Source organism: Prionailurus viverrinus, chromosome C1, assembly GCF_022837055.1.
Source record: "Prionailurus viverrinus isolate Anna chromosome C1, UM_Priviv_1.0, whole genome shotgun sequence".
Taxonomy (NCBI): domain Eukaryota; kingdom Metazoa; phylum Chordata; class Mammalia; order Carnivora; family Felidae; genus Prionailurus; species Prionailurus viverrinus.
Window position 1 is genome coordinate 184,234,105 of NC_062568.1, and position 27,731 is coordinate 184,261,835.

A 27,731-nucleotide genomic window follows, 5' to 3' on the forward strand; every position below is an offset into this window, starting at 1 on the left:
TCTAGAGGTGAAGAGAGAAACCACAAAAAGGGTTTTGTGAATGTACACAGCACAGGCACCAATGTCAGAGTATTGTGGGTTTTTTTTTTTTAACCCTCTACGGTGACTACTGAAGGACATTTGGATACATGAGTTTAGTTCAATTCTTCAAATGTCCTTTCATGCTTAACATGTGCCAGGGGAAGAAGATACAAGAAGAAAGGAGTCTAGTTCCCACTTTTAGCAACAGTATAAAAAACATCTTCTGGGCTCCGACTCTGTGCCAGATGTCACACTTACTACTGTATGTAATCCTCACAACATTTTGGGAGGTAAATTGTATTATCCCTATTTTACAAATGAGAAAACTGAGGCTTACAGAAGTTACAGGAAACTTGCCAAAGAAGTAAAGACTAGGAGGAAAATCAAATGTTTAATAACTGTAACTATAACATAACATGTTTAATAACCATAGTTAATAACTATAAGCATGCTCTAAAATCAGTACGTTTAAAGTGTTATGGCAACACTGATGAGGAAAAGAGAACTCTATCTCAAAATGCAAAAGGAAGAAGAAAGAGACGAGAGAGAAAGCAAGGAAAGGAAAGGAACTATGGGGGAAAGTAACAATGAGCTAGGCACTGAAAGAAGAGATGTTTTATATAAAGAGAGAAGGATAATGGTATTCCAGGCAAAGGCAACAAAACAGTACATGCAGAGTGAAAAGAAGGGTGAAAGTATGTGAGTACTGAGGTATATTTGTTTTGGGTTTTTTTTATGTGTCTTTTGGTTTTATTTGAGAGAGAGAGAGAGCACGTGCATGCACAAATGGGGAGGGGGACGAGAGAGAGAGAGAGAGAGAGAGAGAGAGAGAGAGAGAGAGAGAGAGAATCCTAAGCAGGCTCCACACTCAGTGCAGAACCTGAGATGGTGCTCAATGCCATGACCCTGGGGGATCATGACCTGAGCTGAAATCCAGAGTTGGACACTCAACCAACTAAGCTACCTAAGTAGCCAGAGATACACTTGTGTTGTTTTTGTTTTTTTTTTTTAAATAGGTAATTATCAGGGTGCCTGGGTGGCTCAGTCAGTTAAGCGTCTGATTTCAGCTCAGGTCATGATCTCTTCATGAGTCTGCGACTCACATTGGGCTGTCTGCTGTCAGCACAGAGCCCACTTTGGATCCTCGATCTCCCTCTCTCTTTCTCTGCCACTCCCCTGCTTACACTCTGTCTTTCAAATATAAAAAATAAACATTAACAAAAAAATTTTTTTTAATCAGTCATTATCTCACAGACCTATCCCAATTTTGTTTAGCAAAGACTAGAGAACCACCTTCTCATCATTCAACCTTAACCACATATCTGCTTTCCTATTAATCCCCAATTGCCAGTCCACAGCACAGGCCTGGACTCTGCCAAAGAGCAGGACTTGGGCCAATAGTAAAACCCGTCATACCCACAGAAAAGATCCATCTGGGAAGAAATCACTTAATAACTATGGTTTTTGGCAGAACAGAGAAGTAAACCTTAAAGCCCAGAAGCAGCAACAGCAATGGGATATACTGTGCCCCAATCCTGGTGTCAAAGCACCAAGGAGTCACAAGAAATTGGGGACCAGAACTTCAAAAGACTTCTACAATGTCTCTATTCTCCCACTGGGTTCCCTTCAACACTAAATGGAAGAATGGCTGTAAGCTGAATCATCTCAAGAAAGGCAAAGTAGGTAACTCAATGAAAAGGGGAGCCTATGACCTCTTTCTGTCAGTTCCTCTGGAATACACAAAGATAGAGGTGAAATGAAAAAGGGAAGTGGTCATTCACCATAATCAGGGGACACAGTGTGTGAAACTCAGCCCACAGGACAGTTTGACAAAGGCAATGCCTTGTATCTAACTATCTGCCTGGCCACCCAGGGTTGGAGAAATAATTGTCTAGGACCTATAACAACATTCCAGAAATGAGTATAAAGACCAAATCAAAACAACCACATGCCCTCTTTCCAGATACCTCTCTCACCTGAGAAAGATTCAAGTTCTGGGATAGAAGGAAGGTTAAATCAGGTGCTTTCTGTGGGTGAATGAACAAGACAAACTGCTGTATCTCATACATTGTACTCTATAAAGACTATTACACAGTGTATACACATGAATGTAGGATGAGAAAACAGGACACAGCTCAAGGAGGCTAGTGTGGAGAGAAAAGATCTATTGTCCTTACTTCAAAGCACCACACTCTGTACTCCCCCAGAGAATAAGGTGCCCATGAGTGTCACACATACACTTGGGCAGTTGTGGGTATTCCACCCCCTATGGCACTTGGTCCCCAGACAGCACCAGTCATCTTGGCTGCTATACTCCCAGGAAAGCCTTAGCAGGACAGATGTTCTCAGACCAGCCAAGCCTTGGGTTTACCAATGTAAGCCACCTGTTATGTGAGTATTTTAGGAGCTAAATGGATTAATACATGTAAAATGCTTAGATCAGGGCCCAGTCCATAACTAACATTTGCTGAGTGCTTACTGTTATTACTATTATCACTAATGCTACTGTCTTCCAGTCTCAACCTTGATAACTGTCCTCCAGTGAGATCAAGGAAGAGACCTGGAACCAATCATGTCAATGGGTGACAAGCACTACAAGAGTATAACTTGACCCAGCTCATTCTGAACCAAAGCAAGCACAAGGACTTACCCTGACTCAAAGACTCTAGGAGGGACAGGGGAAAGAAGGTCTAGAACTAACATTTGGTGAACTCTGGCCACATTCCAGACACTAAACTCTGTGTGTGTGTATACATATACATATATGTGTGTATACATATATGTGTGTACATATATACATGTATATATATGTATATATGTATATATACATATACGTATGTATATCCTCGTGTTTAATGCCCATAGTAGTAAATGCTTCTGAGTTCATCTTGGAGAGCTAGAACCAAAATAACCCTAGTATCTGGGGTGGGAAAGTGGAGTGTGAGCTGCCACCACTGTAAGTGTGGTCCTTTCTCTTCTCTGATTTCAGCTCCACACAGCTGATTTCAGCTCCACACAGCTCTGATTTCTATCTCCCTGGGATAGATGGATCTTGTCTGTTACTTGTTCATTCCTAGCAACCTTACTCACTCCTTGCCAGAAAGGATGGGGGGTGCGGGGGGAGAGGGGGGGACTTTTTAGGTGGGTCAAGAAAATAAATGATTGCCAAGCTGGTTTTAACATAACCTCTTTCAAAAGCAGAAACAGCCCTTCCTAGTGTGCACCATCCCTGAATGGATCAAATCAAGAGCTACTTGTTCCATCAGCCCCACTGAGAAAGTCAGGAGAGTTACAAGACACTCAGGACCAAAGCAAGCCGTATTTAGGGAGTAAAAAAGGACTCTTTCCTCCATGCATGTTTCATGAGAGGAAAACAAGAAGTGCCCTGATTGGTCATATCTGCACTTTACTCTTTTTTTTTTTTTTTAATTTTTTTTTTCAACGTTTATTTATTTTTGGGACAGAGAGAGACAGAGCATGAACGGGGGAGGGGCAGAGAGAGAGGGAGACACAGAATCAGAAACAGGCTCCAGGCTCTGAGCCATCAGCCCAGAGCCCGACGCGGGGCTCGAACTCACAGACCGCGAGATCGTGACCTGGCTGAAGTCGGACGCTTAACCGACTGCGCCACCCAGGCGCCCCTGCACTTTACTCTTGAAGCACATACAGCAGAGGAGGACAGGGTTATTTGTGGTGTGGTCTCCTGAGAAACTCAGGAATCTACTTAGGTCACTGCTAAACTTGATTCACTTAGGCCACAGCCATCCTCATGTGGTTTAACTGCTCATCTAAACCCTTGACACAAAGGGGAACCAAAAAAGAAAAGTTCTATTCTCCAATTCTATAAATAAGTAAATCTCCTGTAGTTTCCACCCACCATCTGTCCATCTTCAGGAAGCTCTGGCCTTTTATCAGAAGAATGGAGCCAAGGATAATAGGGAATAAAACTACATTAAGGAGTTTCTACTCTAAATCTTTTCTTCTACTGAAGGAACATGCAAGTTAATGAAGGTTGATAATCCTTCCATGAGTTTTGTAAACAGAGGAGGGAAAGGACTCTTGCTGTTGGGTGGGTATCATGCCCAAGAATATAGAAGGATCCCTCTAAGACAGGAAATAGGGCAAGAGAACCTCTTCTCTGCTATGGCACAAAGGTACATTCTTGCACCTCCCTTCACCCAGGCCCCAACAAGCCCCAAGGAGAGTCCCTGAGAAGTTCCACGGGTTCTGTCCCCCTCTCACACCTCTTCCCCGTGATTCTGGATGAAGAAGGCCACACTCCCTCTGCCCTCTCAAAATTGCCTTTGACAGAGAAACAACAGTTAACGCGGTTCATTCTTGCTAAGACCTGCCTGATGCCTGATGAGCTTACAGAGCCCCAAACCAAAAGGGATTGGCTCAAGCTCTCAGGAGTCCTGGGGGAAAAAATGTTTACATGGTGTGGTAGGGAGACAAAAAGGAAGAAAAGGTAGAAATTAGTAGAATAGTATTTTACAGTTGTATATCTCTTTATAGCCTGCAAAGCTCTTCTCATATACGTTCTCTTAGAAACAGTTCTTCGACACATAATGAAAGACCCTGGCAGGATGGGAGTCCAGGTCTGCCGCCATTCCCTCATCCCTGTTCCTCTCTCTACCTCTCCTACTCTCTCTGCACCCACCCCATGGTTGCTCTGGATCCAGAATCTAGACTGCTGGTGAAAGAGGGATGGTTTGAGCACCTTCCTAAGCAGATGGAAACAAAATCATCTATGAATTACAGAAGAGAAAGTAAAAAGATTTCATCTATCTTCTTCCTTAAGAGCCAAAAAGAGGCCTGCATTTTTCTCATCTGTGGTCAGCAAAGAGTTGGACAATCATGTAAAGCAGATATTATTCTCTTTAAATATTATTTTATTAAAAAGTTACCTCCTTTAGGGGTGCCTGGATGGCTCAGTTGGTTAAGCGTTCGACTTTGGCTCAGGGCATGATCTTCCGGTTTGTGGGTTTGAGCCCCACATCAGGTTCTGCACTGACACTGCAGAGCCTGATTGGGATTCTCTCTTTCTCCCTGTCTCTCTGCCCCTTCCCCACTCATGCTTTCTCTCTCTCTCTCTCAAAATAAATAAATAAACTTAAAAAAAAGTTACCTCCTTTAAAGTCAATGATTTACCCTTTACATGGCATCTCTGGCCTCCAACCTGCATTCCTCCTCCCCCACCCCCTACCACTCCCCACTCCTGCTCTCTCCAGGTGGGACTCTGACTCACTATACACACAGGTGACTGGAAAACCTGGCCCAAGAGACAACTACACCTAGGTGAGGCTGCAGTGCCAGATGGCAAAAGCCCTCCACCCACACTGCCCTGGGAGTATCCTGAGCCCTGCTCAACTCAAGAGAGCAGGGGAGAAGACACTTGTTGGGATGAGCACTAGGTGTTATACATAGGGGATGAATCACTGGAATCTACTCCTGAAATCATTATTGCACTATAGGCTAACTAACTTGGATATAAATTTAAAAATAAATAAATGAAAATTTTTAAAAAAGAAACAAAACAGATAAACATAGGAGGAAAAAAAAAGAGAGGCAAACCAGAAAACAGAATCTTAACTATAGAGAATAAACTGAGGGTTGATGGAGGGGAGATTGGTGGGGAGACGGGTATTAAGGAGGGCACATGTGATGAGCATAGGGTGCTGTATGTATGTGATGAATTACTAAATTCTACTCCTGAAACCAGTATTACCCTATAAGTTAACTAACTGGAATTTAAATAAAAACTTGAAACTAAAAAAAAAAAAACAAATAAAATAAATAAGTAAATTATCAAACCAAAAAAAAAAAAAGAAAAGAAAAGAAAAGAAAGAGAGCAGGAGACATTTCTTCATTGTCCATTCAACATTCAAGCAAGAGAACAGACTGCTACTGAAGTAGCAGAAACGATCCCCTCCTGGTCACCCACCATCACACTTACAATGCTAGCCTTTCTGTGTCATTGTGGGAACACACACAAAAATATGGCCAGCTCAGAGTAAGAGGGTTTTCCAAGCTCCTGAGCAGCTGATGGAAAGGAAAGACGCCCGCATAACACACAACACAGTAAGCATTCACACATTCAGCAAGGAGAAAGGCAGGGAGCCAGAAGCCTCATTGTACCTCTAAGGTTGTTGAGTCCCTCCAGGAACTTCTGGTACTTGTAGGCGTTCATGCCCCTGCTCAGCTGTGTTGGTTCAGTGGCTAGAAGTAGGCAGCATGGCACAGTGACAGCTGAGAAGTGAGAGCGTTTGAACGGACTGATCTCTAAGCCCCCGTGCTTGCTAGCCCCCAAGAACTGGACTTTGACCACATTTATAAGTGACGTCACCAGAGAAGCCTCATTACATTACAGGGCTTTGTGCTCCCTCATTTGTTGCAGTGAGCGGAAATACCTCCCCAGGAGAGGACAGCCCCTCCTTTGTGCAAAAGAGGAAGGAGACCACAACAGGCCCCTGCCTATCATCTGCCACCTCATCTGCCACCTTCTCTCTAGACTCCAGCCCAGGATCCACTGGGATTACCGTTCCCCTGGTTAAAACTCTAGGACACGGGTTAGGGGTTCATCTAACATTTGAGAACGAAACCTTTAAAGGGCCACACTCACCACAAGCATGTCACTACAACAGGAGCTCTTGGGCAAATATCACATGGCAATGGGGCAGGTTTTTACAAAATAAACAACCAACTCTGCACTCCCCTTACAGCAGTGATGTTTACAGAATGGAACACAGCCATACACAGGCAAGACACTGCTTATCAACACAGTCCAAGGCAGGAAGACAAAAGCAGAAACTGTGAGGCCCACTCCCTAAGTGCTAAACTGTAAAGCCCACTTGCTAAGTGCTAAATGCACAATTCGGGGGGCAGGACCTTCTCCATAGATAACTAGGGGACAAGTGAAGTTCAAACACCACCCTCACAGCTTCCCACTCCAGGGCACTATTCCACTCAGCTAATTTGTTTTTGGTTTTGCTTTAATGATGTCAGTAGCTGCTGCAAATTTCCTTCTACTCAATTAGCCTCAAAGAGATGACCCCCCCCCCCAAGTAATCACAGGCTCTTCGGATAAGCTACATAGATTATGTAATAAGGGGGAGAAAACCTGAAATTTCTATAGTATCTCGTTGTAAGAAATTCAAAATGGTTCATCTGCATCATTATGTTCATCTTTGAAAATGTCTTTATGAAAATAACTATAAATCTGATTTTACATATGAGAAAACAGGGTAAGCAATCTGCCTAAAAGTCACACTCTGGTGCTCTGGCTCATCTTACCATGAAAGCCTTGGCATTCTAGAAATCCATGGGCAATCAACTGAGTCAGACACCACAGAGGAGCAACCCCTCATAAAGAAGACACCCCTCTCCCAGGCCTGAAGGTTTTCTGAACAACCTGCCATGCAGGCTGCCATTCAGTGCCTTGGGGTAGAACTCGAAGTGTGTCAGACATAATGTTGCACAAAACCCCCAATTATGCAGGTTGGGTGCAGGTGAAGAAACTGTATAAGGAGCATTGTGAAAACAAAGAAAAAAGAGAGTGTTCCCACTTAAAAAGATCAGGCTAAGTAATATTAACAGCTGCTAAGATAATAGAAAGGGGAACATTTTTAAATAATAAAAATATCCAACCTAGGCTTTTGTGCCTTCTTATGCTACCAGTCAGTCAATAGTCACAAGGTAGCCAATCACTGTATGCAGATCTAAGTATTTATGAGAAGTCAAGGGCAACACAATACATGGTTCCTTTTCTCAAAAGAACAATTTCATGGGCAAGATTCAACAGTTAAAAGGGACCTTAATGTTTACAGGGCATAGGTTAGACAATGGGATACAGTAAAAAACCTAACAGAAATATAGATTCTATGGTACATTACTGTAAGAATCACAGTATCTTTAAGGTCACCTAGTCCAACAGACCAGGTCCTTGGATTCCTCATCTGTGAAATAAGGCTGTGGACAGAGAAAGGCAAGCATTAAACAACAGTTCAGATCATGTGTGTCTGTTTCCTAGCATTATTCCACTTATTTCTCCAGGAAGAGAATGGATAATAGAGTACTTGGGTTATAGAGTCAAAATACCTAGATTCCAGAGTCTATCTCAAGATCCAACTTTGCCACAAACTAGCTATGGCAGACAGGAGCCCCAAATTCCTATAAAACACTAATTGTTCTTTTCTGTTTAGGTCACAAACTCTAGTGAGAACCTGATGAAAACTAAGGATACTCTCCCTAGAAAAAGGCACATATTCATCTACATACAAATTTGTTTACAAGTGGAGAGGGGTCAATGAATCATAGGTAAAGAACCTCTGAACTGATCTCTAAGACCTGTTCTGTGTCATGATCTGAAAGCAATCAACGTAGTGCAGGTGAATATAAGAATGTAAAGGAATGATCAATTAGCCCGAGCAGAACTGGGTCCTCTTGCTTTAACGCCACTATAAAATCCCACTCAGAGACTCCTCCCACCTGAAGGAGCAAAGCAGTCCAGACGACAGGAATCTAACAGCAGGAAAAACTGACTTTTAAAATAGCTACTCGAACTAAGTGCATTTAAAAGACAACACATGCTGGTTTGTCATTTCCTCTGTGTGTTTCACCATTGAAATTGTTTAATAACATTTTATCAGATAAAAATTAAACAAAAACAAGGATGTTTGGAATTATAAAGTGAGTGATGGTTCCAATTTGAGGCTTTGGGGAAAGGGCGGCGGGGGCAGCCTGGACTCCAGTTGTATTCTTCTTGCAGATCAGAGACCGTTCCTCAGAATCAAAGCATTTCAAAGCACCACAGTCCAATACCTCTACATGCTCTTTGTGGCTGTTCATCTTTTATCCTCATAGGTCCCACACGGCAAATAGTGAGGTGTTACCTCAGGTGGCAGGAGAAATTCTGCCCTAGGTTCCAGACCAAGATGGACAATGTAAAAGGCTCAGGATCTGGCAGTCAAATAGGGCCTCTCTGGCCAGCTGCTGACAGGGAGAAAAACAGCCTTGCTGTCTCCAACAGCCCTTACAAAGGCACAGACACCTCAGACCTAAGTGGAACTTGACTGAATGAAGGCAGATCGAGAAGTGCAGAGGACAGAGCATGAGATGTGGCCCTTAGAGCTTCTGGCTCTATAGTGACAGGATGGCAGTTAAAAAGGAACACCTGCCCTGCCCTTGAGTGGGCTCAGGGACACCAGAACTCAGGTGGGTGGAGTGAAGGCCTGAGTCAGGTCCAGGATACAAATCCTGAAACAGCAGGACAAGTCTTCCAGCAGTCTCCTTACAACTGAGGAGAAAGTTCTAGGCCGATGAAGAGAGAGAAAGTCCTATCTTGGAGTTCACACAGTCCCCCAAAACTCCTCTACAAATCAATAACTTTCAAAATCCCTTTGAAGCAATCTTTCCTCTAAAAACAGAGGTCCTTCTTCCACAAGGCCCCCTCATGTCAGGGTCAGGGAAGCAAAACCTAAGCAGCCAGTTTAAGGAATTCACCCAGCCATTCATTCTGTGTACATTTGTTGTGTATTCACCACGCAGCAGGCACTATAGGTGCCGGGAACGCAAAACTCAAGAGTCTAATGAGATGGAGAGCAGGACAAAAAAGGAATCAATCTGTCTGCTCAGATTCACAGAAGATGAGGGTCATAGGTGGTCCAACTGAAGGCACAGCTGACTTCCAACTGCTCACTCTCTAGACCAGCCCTAAAGACAAGAGGTTTAGGAACATGAAAGGTAACTCTCTTCATATAAATATATCTATCCATTTTCTTTGAGGCCAGTTGCTCCTGTTACTCCAAAGCAGCTGCTGGCCCAGGAAGACAGCAAAAATGTCTCCAATGACTTAAGAAGTCAGTAACAAAAGCAGGTGCCAGGTTCATGGTCCTATTCAGGAAGCAACAAAGATCACTTTCTTCATTGTCTCCCCCTGGCAGCAGTGTCTGAAGGAGAAAGGGATTGAATTACACCTTGTCCCTCTGGACTGCTAGAGAGAAAATGAGTTTGCCATCTGAAGAAAGAGTTGTCCCCAGGGCCAGGGCCGCCTCTGCAGGGCTGAGGAACAGAAGACAAAAGAAGTCAGACCTCATGCTTAGAAGGAGAGAACTGAAATGGCAAGACCAAGGGAGGCTTTAAAGGGAACTAAGTGCAGGTCTGGCAGCAAAGGTCCAAGAAACTCTGCCCACTCTGTGCTTACCCCAGGCTTGGGGAGGTACTTTGTGTGGACCAGACTTATGATTTGGGGTCTGACAATGAGCTTAAAAAGGCCTTGTGCTTTAGGCCACACACCCTCAAATCAGTTCTCTCTCCTTGATCCTTTTCTTTTCGGCCGTGTGGTTCGCGGAAAAATGGGTGAATCCTATGAGTCCTCTCCTCCCTACAGTGGTTATGTAATATTACAAGACCAGACAAGGTGAAAGGCACTGACCTATTGGGAGGGAAGGCAAAAATACCTGCTCTTAAGGTAAATCTGTGTCTTCCATGACCTTGGATTCTAGCTCTACCTGAGACCAAAATTCCCTTCTACATTTACAACATCATACAGTAACCTAAAAGCCTCATTGGGGGGACCTAAGTAAAAGGTCAGAGGTAAGAGTCACCTACTACTGGAACAAGGTTATGGATCTCCAGCAGAGAGATAGGAGAGAAGGACTTTTATTTCAACAAAAGTCTCCTGACACAGCCACAGGCATTCAGGTGTAATAGAGACCAACAGTATCCCCTTCCTCCAGGAACAGCTTCTCTCATCAAATCCATCAGGATCCAGAGGACACAAAGGTAGGCGCCTGCTGAGGAACACCGTATTTAGTTATTCTGACAAACCTGTGGGGAAAAAGTGCTTGCTGGCTCAATTCACCTGAGCACTTCCACCAGCAAATAAAACAAGTTTCCAAGACGACAGGCCACCAACTTCCCAGAGCATTCCTATGTTGCTTTTGAGTAGAGGAAGGAGGGAAAATAAACATTATTGAAAACTCAGATTGTAGACACTAAAAATAGCATAATAGAATTTTCCTTTGAAGCTGCCTTTTCCTAAAAATGAGGTTATTAAAAAACAAACAAACAAAAAAAGCCCAAGACAGACTGTATAGTGCTGACTCCAGGATGGCAGGGTAAGAGTTCTTAAGAAACTTATTACCTTGAGTCTAAGATAATATTCAGTGTGGGGCGCCTGGGTGGCTCCGTCAGTTAAGCAGCCAACTTCAGCACAGGTCATGATCTCCTGGTTCCTGGGTTTGAGACCCACTGTCAGGCTCTGTGCTGACAGCTCCGAGCCTGGAGCCTGCATTGGATTCTACATCTGCCATTCTCTCTGCCCCTCCCCCGCTTGCACTGTCTCTCTCAAAAATAAACATTTTTTTAAAAATCTTTTAATGTTTTATTTTATATTTGAAAGAGAGACAGAGCAAGAGCAGGGGAGGGGCAGAGGGATGGAGACAGAATCTGAGGCAGGCTCCAGGCTCTGAGCTGTCAGCACAGAGCCCAACACAGGGGGCAAAACCACGAGCAGTGAGATTATGACCTGAGCCGAAGTCGGAAGCTCAACTGACTGTGCCACCGAGGAGCCCCAAAATAAATAAACATTTAAAAAAATGTTTTTAAATAGGATAATATCCAGTGGAAAAACATCACAATGTTAAGGAGGTGCTAAAAGTACTTAATAGGTAAAACCTCAATAGGGGTGCCAACAACTAATGAGTAGTGGGTACATATACATCTGCTATAGTGTTATCTATACTCATCTACATGCTTGAAACATTCATAATAAACATTAAAGTCATGGATCAAACCATCCATCAAATTTATAAGTATGTATACTATTTGGCCCAGCAATTCCACACCTAAGAATTTTTCCTATAGATATACATTTGCAAAATGATAAGTGTACAACAGCTTTTTCATTACAGAATTTTATAACAAAAGAGTGTCCATCAGTAGGTAACTGGCCAAATGAATGTTTTATTTTATATTTGAAAGAGAGACAGACAGAGCATGAGCAGGGGAGGGACAGAGACAGAATCTGAGGCAGGCTCAGCAATTCCATCCATATAATGGAATAATAAGCAAGAGGGAAAAAGAGAAGGTCTTTATGTGCTGAAATGGATTAATTTTCAAGATCTAATAAGTAAAACAAAGAAAAGTCAAACAGGGTGTACGTTAGCCTCTCATTTATGTTTGTTTAAAAAGGAGGGAAGAAAAATATATAGAATTTAGATTGCAGAAAGTCAGGGATTTTTATCTACTTTCTTCACTGTTTATCCCCAGAGCCTAGCATGGTACCTGGCATGTAGTAGGGGCTCAACAAATATTTGCTGAATTACTTTCTTAAATAAATAAGTGCACACATCATCTCTGGAAGGCACAAAAAGCTGACAATATTGTCTTCAGGGAAGGGGGAAGGATGGCTGGAGTGAAAGATTTTTCACTGTACTTTCATCTTTTTGGACCTTCTGAACAGTCAATTATGTGAACATATTACCTAGTCAAAAAATAAATGAAAGCCAAGAATTCGAGATTCTAAATCCCGATCCCGGCCGGCACCGCCACTGACCACATACCTACTCACTCCATCATTCATACAGCCAACAAGCCTGCCCTGGCCAAATCGGTACACCCCTGAGGGTGAAGTTGAAGAGTTCAGGGCCGCCGCTCAAGCATCTTATGATCTAGTGAGTGAGACAAGCAAGTGCACCAAGATGCAATACAGTGCGGCTGATGCTGGTAAAGGTACATGGACGCAAAGAAGCACATGGAAGCCTAGGAAGGCTTCCCAAAAGAGATGCTGCTGCAACTGGAACTTTGGGGCCAGACAGAACCGGATTGATGGGGACAGGAGTGCTGTAGACAGAAAAAGCAAAGCAGAAACATGAGAGAGCACGATGCATTTAAGGAACTTAAAATAGTTTGACATAGCTAGAGTGTAGGGTACTCTTTCCCCTGGAAGAATAATGGCAGGACATGAAAGCTTTGCATGCCATGCTAAAAACAAAACACATTTCATCCTAAAGGCAATAGGAAGCCGAGTGACTATTTTTTTTTAATCATTAGATTTTAAGTTCATAAAGGATATTCTAGCAGCTGTGAAAATGAGGGAAGTAAGACAGAAGGGAAAGAAACCAGTTAGGACACTATCACAGTTACACAGTGAGAAATAATAGACTCATAACAAAGAAAACAGTCCTGGGAGTGGGAAGAAAGGAAGGAGTGTGAGATCTCAAGTAGAATTATACAGCATGTGATTACTGTTTTGTTTGAGCTAGAGTAGTGTTGGGTGGACACACCAAGTGAGGGAAGATTCTCAAATGATTCCCAAATATCTCACCTGTGTGACTGGGAATGGGAGAGAAAAAAGCAGATTTGCCGGGGTGAGGATGAACAATTCATTGTGGAACATGCTGAGTAAAAGGCACCTATAAGATATGTAAAAGAAGTCCTCCAACACTCAGAGATACGTGCATGCAGATCAGGAGAGAGAGCTGACCCAGCAGTTGAAAAAGGAGCATAAGAGGCGCCTGGGTGGCTCAGTGGGTTAAGCGCCCGTCTTTGGCTCAGGTCATGATCTCACAGCTCGTTGAATTCAAGCCCCACGTCGGGCTCTGTGCTGAAAGCTCAGAGCCTAGAGCCTGCTTTGGATTCTGTGTCTCCATCTCTCTCTGCCCCTCCCCTGCTCATGCTCGCTCGCTCTCTCTCTCTCTCTCTCTCTCTCTCTCAGAAATAAACATTTTTTTTAAAATTAAAAAAAAAGAAAATATGAGTATAAGATCACTCAAGAAAACTATGTGGAGGGCCAAAGACAAAATCCTAGAAAGCATCTTTATTTAAAGGAAAATAAACTTGTAAACGAAGGAAGAAAATCAGGAGAGGATAAAGTCACAAAAAGTTAGGGAAGGAAAAACTTTTCTTTTGAAGTTTATTTATTTATTTTGAGAGAGAGAGAAAGCATGAATCAGGGAGGGGCAGAGAGAGAGAGAATCCCAAGCAGGCTCTGCACTGTTGGCACAGAGCCTAATGCCAGGCTCAAACCCACAAACAAGATCATGACCAGAGCCAAAGTGGGACACTTAACCAACTGAGCCACCCAGATGCCACAGGAAGGAGAACAGAGCATTTCATAGTCTCAAGTACACAAAAAAGGTCATGTAAGATTAGGGCTGAAAAATTCCCATTGGATTTGGCAATTAGGAAGTTTAATGACCTTGGCAACAGCAATTTCAGGACAGTGGAGGGGGTTGAAAACTAAAGGGCAGGGGATATATACTGCACTTAAGAATCTTGGAGGAAACAAAGAACATGGCTCTGAAAGGGGAAACACTTAACATCTTTTGTTTTCCACTTTACCTCCCATAATATATCTGCATATTTAAGAAAAATAAGTAGAAGAATGTCCATAAATAGTGTTAGCACTTTATTAGGTGTTAGGTGTAGAATGATAACAATCCAACTTATTAATAATATTACATTAAAGCTGGTTCCATTTACTCCACAAATCACCAAATATTTTTGGACGCTTATGTGCTGGTAATGTGGGAGATTAAATGGAGTTTATGATACTCAACTCAAGTTAGTTGTCAACCTCGAGAAGCTTCCAATATTGTAGAAGAAAATAATGCGTATGTACAAACAGGATACTAAAGTACAATATGAAAGATACAGAAAAAAATGACCACTAGCATTTAATAAATTAGGAACTAATACCCAGTGGGGGTGATCAAAGAAGGTTTCCTGGAAGGCTGTGAGGTGGGCTGTGACCAATGGGTGAGTGCCACACGGCAGACACAGCAAGTGAAGGCTCTCCAAGAAGACAGTCTTGTCTGGCTTAGATCTGAGGAGGCACCTGGAGAGGATGCTGGAAAGGCTATTTATTGTGTAGGACTTTAAACAGGCTGAGATGACTGAGCCCTGCCTCTCTTCTGACTGCTGCAGTACAGTGCCAACCGCCTACGGGGCATTTCCACCTGAGCATGCCACAGCAACTAGAACTCAGGTTATTAAAAGTGGACCCACAGCTTCCCTCCCCAAATTGATACCTCCTTTTAATTTCCCACTTTGAGTAATGGCACACTTTACTCAACCCACCATCCAGTCCTGTCAGTTCTTCCCACCGCCTTTCATCATCTTCTCCTTTATCCAACAGCTGTCCTCTCCTGTCTAATCCTCATTACCTCACACCTGAATTGCTGAAATGGTCTCCAAAAAACAGATTTCTCTCCTTCTCATTCCAATCCATGTTGCACGTGGCACAACATCAGCCTTCATAAAACACCACCTTAATTAAATCATTCCAATACATAAAATCTCCAACAGCAATGCAAAACCTACCACAGGAAAAAAAATCTCAATGAAGTATAAAAACTCAACTACATGGTACAACTTTGGCAGAGAGTAGTTCAGCAAAAATATATCTAAAATGTTGTAAAGCATGCAATGAATTTTGATTCTGCAATTTCACTTTTAGGAATTTATACAAAAGAAATGTGGCTAAGTGTGCAAAGAAAAAATATATATACAAGTATATTCATCTCATTGTTTAAAACATCAAATGCAGAAGTACCTAAAAGTCCAACAATAGGGTATCGGCTCAAGGGCAGTACACCCATGCAATGGAATATTAACAATACAAATTGTTATATAGATACATATTTTTTGACACTGATATTCACCACAGAGTAAAGAAAACTAGTTACATATATATATATTTATATATATATATTTTTTATATTATATATATTCTTAAATATATTTATATATATATAGTTACATATATATATATTTATTTAAAAAATCTGAAAGAAAATATGGCAAAACATTTACAGTGGTTATCCAAGTGATGAGATTTCAGGTGACTTTAATTTTTAAGATTTTAAAGTAATCTTTTTTTTAATGTTTATTTATTTTGAGAGACAGAGAGAGAGAGAGAATACGTGAGTGGGGCTAGGGAAAGAGAGAAAGAGAGAGAGAGAGAATCCCAATGAGGCTCTACATTGTCAGCGCAGAGCCTGACGCAGGTCTCGATCTCAGGAACTGTGAAATCACGGCCTGTGCCAGAACCAAGAGTCAGATGTTTAACCAAGTGAGCCACGCAGGTGCCCCTATTTCTAAGTAATCTCTATACCCAACGTGGGGCTGGAACTTACAACCCTAAGATCAAGACTCTCATGCTCTATCAACTGAGCCAGCCAGGCACCCCTAGGCAACTTTAATTTTCTAGTTTTCATTGCTTCATAATTTTCATACAGTAAACACAGATACTTTATGAAATAAAAAGAGGAGAGGAGATTCTATCACAACTAATATCCAATATAGCATAGCTCTTTTAGACTTTGCAAACGTGGAGACAGCAGAAACTTTGTATACAACCCAAATTCCATCAAGTGTATGGCACCAAAGAAACAAGGATGAAGAAGGCATAAGTCTACCCTCATTAAACTCATGGTGTAAAGGAGCCAGATGATTAAACAGAGAATATAAAATAAGTACTATTACAAAGGGATGTAAAAAGTACCATGAGAACTCAGATGAGAAGATAAGTTCAATTTTTCCTGGTTGAGGTAGGGGGAAAGAAGCTGAAACACCATAAAAAGTTAGTTACTTTTGAGCTGGAATGAAAGATTACAGTATGAACAAGAGTTTGTGAGGCAGATGGAGCAGAAAGAACATCCAAGGCACAGGAAACCGTATAAACAAGGGATGAAACTGAGAATCATATCCATTCTAAGAAGTCTGAACTTCACCCTGTGAAGGAATAGAAAGCAGTGAGCACTGGAGTTCTTAACAAGAGATAAAGTGTAAGACTCAACCACACAGTACAACTTTCATGGAGAGTAGTTCTGCAAAATGTATCTAAAAAAAATTTTTTTAAAGTATGCAATGACTTTGGACCCTGCAAAAGTCACTGGCAATATGCCAAAGATGATAAGGATCTAAAATAGGGCAGTGGATCCAACCAGGATGGATGGATGGATGGGAAAGGATGGATGTTGAGATGTTTCTGAACTAGAACAAACAGAATGTAGCGTCTAATCAGACATGGAGAATGAAGAAGACAAAAAACAAACCCAAATTTCTTAGCTCAGGCAAACAGGTGCAGAGTGATACTGGTGTCGGAGACAGGGTACACAAGAAGAGAGGCAGGTGTGGTTGGGCAGGGGAAAGAAGAGGGATGATGATGACCTTGGTTTTGCATATGTCAATTAGAATATCTGCAAACTCTGAAGTAGAAAAGGGCAGTAGTTATTTGTAAATACAACTCTGGACCCCGGAGAAAAGCCCTTAGAGATACTGAGAGTCATCACCATACAGACAATGTTGATAAATGAAATCACCAGAGTCACTAAACTCATCCAGGGAGAGTGCACAGAGGGACACGGAAGAAAGAGGGCCATAGGGGATCAAATGTTATGACAAGGTCAAAGGGCATGAGAAGTGAAGGAGACTCTGGAACTCTGCAAGTAGATCACCATGAGTGATGGAGACTTCAGTTGGGATGGTGGTCAAGCCCGGCTACGGGGGTCAAGATGACTAGTGGTTTAAAAAAAAAAAAAAAAAGGCAGAAAGAAGAAGAGACCAGTTTAAAAGAATTTTAAAAGAATTTCTGTCCTAGAATGGAGGAAACCTGAACATATTTACAAGGAGTCACTAGGTGGGGAAAGACAAGAATACAAGCCATGTACATGCCCAGAAGCCTGCCTATGACACAGGGAGAATGCAATGAGGACTGGAAAATGACAGGTGCACTGAGAGGCAGAGCCACGGGAAGTGCAAGACTACTTGACTTGTTGAGAGTTACAAGGTAGGGTGGGGAGCAGCAAGTCTGAGGAGAGGAGAAAGTTTGGAATGGATGCTGTTAGGGAAAGGGAGCGGGAGTCAACCAGGAGAGAAGAGAAAGACTTCAGGGCAGTGTTCAGAGTCAAGCTGTGGCTGGAGCTCGTAAATCTGTAAAGAAATCCGTCAGCACAATGCTATGCAGCAGAACTCGGTAGCTGGGTAGAGAAAACGAACCTGGGTCCAGCTTCGAGGAAAGGAAAGTAAAGTGTGGCAAAAAGAGACTTGGAGATGCCAGGACAGGTGTTGTCATATAGGCTACAGGTAGGGAAGGCAAAGGCACCATTCAGAGGCTGAAAGACTGGAAAACAGGCAGAGACCAGGTTCTGTAGGCATAAAGGAATAGAAGCAGAAGAATGAAGCTTGTGACCAGACTCTGGGATTTTCGGGGGGGGGAGGGGGGCAATTTCACATCATCTCAAATACTCTTCCCCTAGAAACAGCCATTTACACAATCCAAATTGATGCCATGCTGACTTCTGAGCCGTGCTCTGATATGTAACCTAGTTCTCCAGACAGGGCTTTCACTTCAAAGGCTGTCAGGAGTTCCAATGAGAGAATGGCAGGATTGAGTCCTCCCACCCTTCTTCCTTCCTGAACTTTGAGATTGACCTGGATATCTGGGTGCATTATCAGTAACTTCTGCTTATTGACTGGGAGATTATAGCAGTTGTCATGTGTGTGGAGTTGTTGAAAGTAAAAGTTTAAGAAACTGCCCAATTGCTAGTTTAGCAATTCCCTCAGGGTCCTGGAGTCAGCTGATGTGGGACAGGAGTCATGGGCCCTTCTCAGGGCCTCGGACCCTTCCCCCACTGCTAAAGGACAACAGTAAGCATAACAAATCAAACATAATCACATTCAACAGGGAGGCAGGAATGGGGTTTGCTAAAAGATAGGTGACATCTAAGACTGAGGTAGGAAAGTGAGTTCACATCCTTTCACTGTAAAGCCTGAATCTAATGCTTGTCTTACAAGGACAGGAAAACCTAAACAAGCTACTTGCTCATTCCCTAAAGATCTAGGTGCCCACACAGCCTATTATCCCAGCCTCTACAAAAAGAAAGACAAAATCCTCTCAGTGGGTGAGCCACGACATTGCCACCAAAAGGGGCTGTGGGCTTATAATGGTAATTCGCTCTAAGAGCCCCAGCTTCCTTCCAAACCTTCTCCTCTCACCCAAAAACAAAGGGTTCAATGATCACAAAAGGTAATTTCTTATATTAAAGTACACTGACGGAAGGATTGAGATTTCAAGGATGTCTATCCGGATAAGCATCTGGAATTTGGCCTCCACATCAGCCTGGTCAGCCATTCCATTTGAACTCGAGATGGACCCTGCTGTGTGAGACAAAAAAAAGTGACTCCAAATGTTTGTTTAATGCAGCTCTGGTTCACCTTCACTTGGGTCACCGCCTTCTTTTGCTCACAAACACTTAATTGTCTCTGAAAAGTAGGTCAGTGCCTTGTGGAACAAGCTGGAGGGGGGGCTAAGACCCAGCCTATCATTCCAGCAGGCCTGGAGAGGCCCAAGCCGTGTCTAGGAGACCAAGACCAGTCAACAATGTATTAATGCCAAGAGTGCTCCAGGTGCTCCAGGAGGCAACCTGGCTACTGCCATTCCTAGGTAGTGTGATTCAGCAGACTGGGAGAGCAGAAGATGCCCAGGATGGGGGGGCCTGAGGTTCATGTGAGTCCAAGAAATACTTGTCCCACTCTGATGGCTAATGAGGTGTCCCTAACCATCCCTGAATGGAGGGGGCAAGAGGTGAACAATCAGAATGCTAAACTCTTCCTCACTGTCCATATGGTCTCTTCTGTAGAATACCAAGCATTGCTCAACCATAAAAGGAGCTGTCTGAACGTCTCCCCACTCCTTTCCCAAATATTTTCTTCAGGACACCCAAAAATAAACACTGCTCCTTGCCCATGAGCTAGAGGTACATTCTTAGCTCTGTAAGTTGACCTATGAACATGGCTGATGATGAAGAAGGGGTTAAAGTTTTTTAACAGGACATGGCTTGTTCCTGGGTCCAAATACTCCATCCACCCAGAATTCTAAAGTGGGAGAGAGACATCCCCCTCCAACCTCCTCCAACCTCTAACTGGCTAGTTTACTAAATATAGGATATTGCTTCAAAGTCAAAAAGAAGGGGCCCAGGGAAATGAGGCGACAGAGGGCTGGCAGTCTGGGAAATAGCTACCCAAGGGTCAGCTGTCCAGCTGGCTCTGGAATCTGAAAACTTCCAAACCCAACAACTGCCTTTCTCAGCAAGAATCAAAAGTATGTGAATCAGCTGTGGAGGATCAAGGCTGCAGAGCCCAGTCTCAGAAGCCAATAGCAAACCACTTCCTTGGTCACTGTTCCCCACAAAGAGCAAAGTGCCAGGAACTTCACCGTCAGACCAGCTACCAACTCTAAGACAGACAAATGAGAAAAGGAGTTAGTTATCTTCTTGGCAAACAAAGTGCAGACATCTCTCTCTTTCTCTACCTCTGTCTCTGTCTCTCTCTCTCTGTCTCTGTCTCTCTCTCTCTCTGTCTCTCACCCTGTCAATCCCTCCAATTCTCTGGCTGTAAAACCCAAACCATTGATAATGCCAATTTTTCAAAATTCTGATTATACAACTTTCTATTATCTTCAAGTCCCACGTACCTCTCCTCCTTCTGATCCCCCACTGCTTCTCCTGCGCCACAACATATGCACACTTCACCTCTAAGGTACTTTAGAGTCAGAACCACATGAACTAATAACCTGATCTCACACTATTTTTATTATTTATTCAATGTAAGTCTAGTCTTTGTTACTAGACTATAAAATCATGTCTTATCACCATTATTATAGTTAACAATGCATGTTTACTGTAAGCCAATAACCATTCTAAACACTTTACATGTATTATTTCATTCAATCTCCATAAGAATCCTATGATGTAGGTACTATCAACATAGCCACCTTACGGATGAGGACTGAAGCACAGACAGGCTTACAAACTTGCTCAGGCTCACGGTAAATGGCAGAGCTGAGATTCAAATCCTGGCAGCTTAGCTCCAGTCGATGCTCTTAACTGTTATACTCTACACAAGTGGTCCCAGACCAGCAGCAGCATCTCCTGGGAACGTGTTAGAAATGACAAACTCTCAAGCCCTACCCCAGACTTACTGAATCAGAAACTGGGGGGTGGGGCGCAGCAGTCTCTGTTTTAACAAGCCCTCCAGGTGATTCTGATGTGAACCACTTCTCTGCAGTACATTCACAAGCTTCGCTGCTTCTGTTTTTCTTTATTTGAGCCACACCCAAGACAGACAGGAGTCCAGGAGGAACTTAATAGTGTAAAAATATTCAGAACAACTGATTATGGCATAATGGTTAGGAGTGCATGCGGATTCCAGTGCCAACCGCCTGTCACTATGAACCCCAACTCCGTTCCCTACCACCTGTGTGGCCTTGGGCAAGTCACTTAGCCTTCCTGTTCCTCAGTTTCATCAAGTATAAAATGGAAATAAAAACAGTACCTACCTCATTTAGTTGTTGAAAGGATTAAATGAGTTAATATCAGGCAAAGCATTTATAAAGTGAATGCCATATAGGTCTTATTAACATGGTCTTTGATCCATTTTACAATTAAACCCAACAAATATGTATTAGGCATCTATGTGCTGGGCACTGTGCTACGTAAATGCATTCACCAACATCTCCCTGACTCCTCACCAGCCTTTCAAATGTTTACTGATGCCTTACTGGGCACAATACTCTGTGCTATGAGATATAAAGGTCACAGAGAACAAGGACAGCACAAAATAGTGCACCAGATAAGATATTTTCACAAGTAACTATAGCATACAGTGGCAAGACATAAGAATCATAAGATAGCATTGTTTGGTAGAAAGAACATGGGGTTTGAGGTCATAAGATTTATATTTAGTTCCAGCTGCATGTGACCTCAGGCAAGTCATTTAACCTCCTTGAGCCTCAGTTTCCTCAGCTTTTACGTAAAGCAGAAGGGACAAACTATACGGGAAGCTCAAAAGAGCTAATATATGTGAAAAGCATTTTGTAAAAGGCTATATGAATGTAAGCTGTCAGCTATTATTACTGTTACTTTTAAGTGAATTTCTTTCAATAATATTAAATTCAGAAAGATGATATGATTTCCAGCTGAAGGGATTAGGAAATGCTGCACCAAAAAAAGTGGTATTTGAGATGGATGTGGAGGGACAAATCAGATGTAGAAATGGAAGGAAAATCCAGGCAGAGGAAACAGCCTGAGCAAAGCACAGAAGCAGGAAGACACAGGGTACTAGTTCATTCTGCTGGAATAAAGAGTAAAGAGTAATGGGTGATAACATTTAAAAGGTAGGTAAAGGATAAACAAAAGGGAAAAAATCTGTTCATTTTCTCCCCTACAAACATTTTTGGTAACTCAAGTAGGAGTAATGATAGAACAGTTGGTTAAAATTAGTTTTAGGATTTATCTGTGAGTCTGAAGTATTCAGCACGCCCTCTGCTCCATTTTCAAGGGTTGATTAAGAGCCAGCTATATCGTATGTGTGGAAAATGGAATACCTCTAATTATGTAGTTTGTGCATGGGCCAGTCTGAAAATGATACTGTTATTCCCCATCAAAGCTGCTCATAGAGAATTCAGGAGAAGGACTGCTCACAACTAATTGTTTTGGCCTTTAGGACCTTTCGACATCATTATTCAAATAAGAGAAAGCTATGTTCATCTAACACCAGCTACAAAATGAAGAGCAAAGGATTCAACCCTTTAGCCATTTCTCAAGTGTTTGTTGGTACCTCTATTGACACACAATATAAAGTACATTCGTTTTAGGGGCGCCTGGGTGGCGCAGTCGGTTAAGCGTCCGACTTCAGCCAGGTCACGATCTCGCGGTCCGTGAGTTCGAGCCCCGCGTCGGGCTCTGGGCTGATGGCTCAGAGCCTGGAGCCTGTTTCCGATTCTGTGTCTCCCTCTCTCTCTGCCCCTCCCCTGTTCATGCTCTGTCTCTCTCTGTCCCAAAAATAAATAAACGTTGAAAAAAAAAATTTTTTTTAAAAAGTACATTCGTTTTGTTTTGGTTTTGTTTTCACTCATTGATTTTGTACAACAAATTATTTGATCAAGATCCTTGAGTGACAGGTATCACATAATCTATAGTAGTAAGAATTTGCCGATACAGAAATTGAGGCTTCCAATAGATTGTTTCAGACAAATTTTTAAAGCTTTATATGTTGAAATCATTAAATGAAATAATGTTTAACCTAGTATCTTGTCAAAGAGTAACTGAAAGTAAGAAAATAAATTTTAAAAATTTAAAGAAAGTCCATTTTTAGTTGACAGAGTAAATAAACTTGTTGATTATGCCAAATATTTTTATATTTCAAATCCAACTGTCAGTTTTCATAAAGAAAACATAAGGAAAAAAATATTAACTTCCCAACACGTTAAAGTTCAAAAATCAAACTGAACACTCTTGTGCATGTCTTTACTCCACTGTCATACAAGTGCCCCCTACTGTCCTTTGTATTTAAGCTATGTTTCTCTAAAATAGATTATTTTTTTAGATTCATTTTTAGATCCTCTCCTGTAGTGGCCTTCACAAAGCATAAACATAATTCTTTAGTCATACATACTTATGCAATCATAATTGAATAAGACTAAATGTAATCTTTATTAACTTAACATAGAATTAAATATGCTTTGTCTCTGTCTCTCAAAAATAAACATTAAAAAAATTTTTAAAATTGTTTTAAATAAAACAAACTAAGAGTCTAGGGGTGCCTGGCTGGATCTGTCCATAGAGCATGGGACTCTTGATCTTGGGGTTGTAAGTTCAAGCCCCACATTGGGTGTAAAGATTACTTAAAAATAAAATCTTATTAAAAAAAAGAGAGAACCTAGATATGTTGTAACAGCAAGAATCCCATTCATAGTAAGAGCAGAGGAGAGAGGAAGGTAGGCAAAGCTGGTAAGCCACAGGCACTACAAAGCACTCTATCCTTGGAAAAATTAGATTAGGAAGCAATTTTCCCCCTAGAGCTCTACCATGCCTGGACCCTCTGTGTGGGCTCCAATGGATCCATCATATGTCAGGCTACTATCAACATGGGTACCATCATCCACCAGACTCCTACCAAAAATAGGTCCCAGAACCAAAACCCAGAGAAATGAAATTAACACAAAAACAGTGATATCTCTCTTCACTTCATCCTCTTCATCTCAGCTTAGGGACCTCTAACTGTAGGGAATCAATCCAACAATATTAATATGAAAAATAATAATCACATTGTTAGCAACCCAAATGTCCGTCAATGAATGAATGAATGAACAAAATGTGGTATACACATACAAAAGATTATTCAGCCTTAAAAAGGAATAAAATTCTGACACATACTACAATACAGATGAACCTTGAAGGCATTATACAAAGAAGTCAGTTTCAAGAGGAATAAATATTACATGATTCCATTTATAGGAAGCACCAAGGGGCGCCTGGGTGGCTCAGTCAGTTAAGCATCCGACTTCAGCTCAGGTCACGATCTCGCAGTCCGTGAGTTCGAGCCCCGCGTCAGGCTCTGGGCTGACAGGTCAGAGCCTGGAGCCTGCTTCGGATTCTGTGTCTCCCTCTCTCTCTGCCCCTCCCCCGCTCAGGCTCTGTCTCTCTCTCTCAAGAATAAATAAACATTAAAAATTTTTTTTTAAATTAAAAAAAAAAAGGAAGTACCTAGAGTAGTCAAATTCATAGAGACAGAAAGTAGAATTGTGGTCGCCAGGGCTGGGGGCACTGGGTGGGAATGAGGAGTTATTGTTTAATGGGTATGGAATTTAAGTTTGGAAGATAAAGTTCTGGAGATGGATGGTAGTAATGGCTGCACAACAGTGTAAATGTACTTAATGGCACTGAATTGTACACTTAAAAATTGTTAAAGTAGGGGAAAAAATGATTAAAGTGGTAAATTTTGTTATGTATATTTTACCACAATTTTTAAAATCATATTGCTATTATGACTCTTTCTAATAAAGACTCCAATTACATACCCACTATGTACCAAGCAACAAGCTTTACATGCACTCATTTAACCTTTACAAAAATCCTGCAAGATAGTTACTATCACCAACATTTGCTACTGAGGAAGTAGAAAAAGCACGCACAGCTCAGAGAGGTTAAGTGACTGTCCAAAGTCACAGAGGTAGTAAGTAGCAGCACCATGATTCCAATGCCTATATCCTTTCCACTGCAAGATACTGCTTTCTGCCCTACAGGGGAAATTTATCTGATACTGTAAAACAGCCCCAAACCAGAAAATCCCTTGAGCAAGGAGAAAGGGCACACGGTCAGCAACAAAAGGACAAATTTACTGTTAAAAGTTAGGCACAGGCTCACTGATTCTATTTATAAGACTGTTCTTTCTCTGATGATCTCCAAGAACTTTAAACGTACCAATTACCCAGCTATGTAAAACCCTGGCAAACTAGAAAAAGTTGTGTTACCACAGAACCTAAAAGTGACTTTTCTCATAACCTACCAAGCAATGTCTTATTTTGTAAGAATTTTTAAGGACTTCTCCAAGGTCCAAAAAGGAAAAAAATCTAAGAATTAGTATGCTGCGAAATTAAACTCCAGCTCCCCAAACACTAAGCAGAGCTCTGCTACAAGCAAAGTGGATCGTGATGCCTTCCTCCCCAGTCCTCTCTTCTAGTCCTCTGCTCTCACTCCAGATGGATCGGGAACAGGCCAGTCAGGATTGGGCAGGCAGCTCTTGGTTAGGAACACAGAAGCTGCTGTGTGGGTCCACAGGTGGCGCTGCTCCGGAACCACCAGCTCCCACCCAGCAGAGAGGAAGCTACAGGGTCTGCTCCTAAGGACGGATGACAGGAAATCTGGAGAGCCAGATTCCCGTCCAGGCTGTGTCTGTCAGGGCTCAAAGGGGCATCCTGCCAGGTTCCATTCCAAGGGTGGGGTCACTTCCACCAGAGACAACAGTGCCTCCCCAGCAGATTCAGGCACCGAAAGGGCTGAGCAGAGGATGTGGTAAGAGTGGGATCCACAGCTAAGTCCCCATGAGGGACCAAGGTCTTCTTATCCAAGTGGGAGATGGGACTCTATCACCACAGGTCAGGTAGGAAAGGGATTCAAAACAAACCCTTTAGGTCCTATGTCTCTGCCAGGGGGACGAGGATGCTTGGCTTCATGTATAGGCTTTGAATTCTTCAAACAAAAGCCACTCTGCTGAAAACAAAAGCAGCCTCCCTCCCAGCCCACATCCCAACTAACTGATTTATAGTCAGCAAGTGTCTCCTGGTACTCAGAAAATATGCTACCAAACAGGAAATGAGAAAATATCCACTTCTTCCAGAAGGAAAGGGGAGGAATCACATCCCAGTAGAGACAGGAAATCAGCTGATCAGGATCCAAGCCTTTCTCAGGGAAACAACTGCTCCCTTCTCAAGGCACAGGGTTGTGCAAAGCCTAGTTCCCCTCAGGCTTCAGTCACTCCCTAGGTAAGAATGTCCAAACCTGGCCCATCTTGTTATAGCTCTTTACTAGTTAGGATATTTAGTAGTTAAAAGGGAAAAATAAAGGCATCCCATGCTCAAATGCCAACCAAAAAGCACATCTCCACAAACTTCCTATTCTTTGCTGTTGGACAGAAGGAAAAGAGCCAAAAAGCAATGTTTGCACAGGACTCAGAGAAACCACAAGGTGCATTTGGCAACAGCCGTGAGTGATCCCAATATTCAAGTCTACAGCCACCCAATCTGAGGTTGTTGGCTGGGTGTGGGTTACACAGCACACAAGAGGTTGAGACTTTCTTGTTCGCCAACAGTGATCATCATAATAACAGCTTTATATTTCTACAGTGCCTGGCTAGCAGGGGCTCAAAGCTTTCTTTCCCCACTCCCAATCTAATCCTGAGCCCCTCCCTTTGCTGAATCCCTCCATTTGGGAGGCACAGGCAGGTAGGTGTCTTTAGTCCCTACTTACAAAGGTCACAGTGACTAGAAGAAGTCTTGCCCAAGGTCATTAGCTAGTCAGATGTTACTAACATTCATAACTTCTAAATGATTTCCCACATGAAGGAAAACTACAAGACAAGTATTTCTCCAGAAATTCTTGCCTAAGAATGAAAATTCTCTGTGTCCTATCCACAAAAATTCTTCTCTTTATCCATCTCCACTCTATACTAATGTCTCCAGACTCAACATGCTAGGCATGCATCTGTCTGCCTTTAAAGCTTCCTTCGACTATTCATTCAACTCAACATACATTTATAAGCGCTTTGAGTTGGGCACTGTTAAACATCAGGGACATAAAGATGAGTAAGACTCCATCCCAGCTCTCAAGATGCTCAGTTTCATGGAGGACAGAAAGACAAACAAATAACTGTTATTCAGAGGAACTGGGGACAACAAAAAAGAAGAGCATATGCTTACAATTCTTTAGCCCTTGAGCCATAGCATCTACAGAGATTTAGTGCCAGTGAAAGGAACCTTTCTCTCAAGAAACTTCTGAAAATATTCCTACTTTCTTCATTCTCAACTTAACACCTCCAAATGATGCTGCCCAAAATGCCAAGGCTGTAAATTGGTACAACGTGTAAAAACAAGAACACCACCACAATGGAAGAGAACTCTTGAGTCAGCCCTTGGAGGAAGCTCTGCAGGACCGCACCCAGGAAAGGACCTGAACAATGTGATGAATGTACTAAATCCACCCCCCCACCACCCCATCATCCCTTCCAGAGCCAGAGAGTGGGACACGTAGGAGGATTTATCTGAAAGGAGGGAAAGAAGTAGACATCACCTTATTCCTGTGGACCAAAACTCTCCCGACCAAGATAGTCTCAGTAACGTCACAATGTTTAATGATCTACAAAAAGTC

General features: G+C 42.4%; 1 protein-coding gene across 12 annotated transcripts in view; it reads right to left on the reverse strand.

The window, feature by feature from the left end:
- The window catches only part of MACF1 (microtubule actin crosslinking factor 1), a 331,328-nt gene that overhangs the window by 268,003 nt on the left and 35,594 nt on the right, over positions 1–27,731 (reverse strand). Inside the window, exon 1 of one of the 12 annotated variants that reach the window (XM_047871160.1) lies at positions 6,160–6,226. The exons of the other annotated variants lie outside the window; for them this stretch is intronic. Coding sequence (XP_047727116.1) covers positions 6,160–6,211 — 52 coding nt within the window. The 5' untranslated portion in view covers positions 6,212–6,226. Of the gene's footprint in view, positions 1–6,159; positions 6,227–27,731 lie in introns of those variants that run through there. 12 annotated transcript variants of the gene reach the window in all.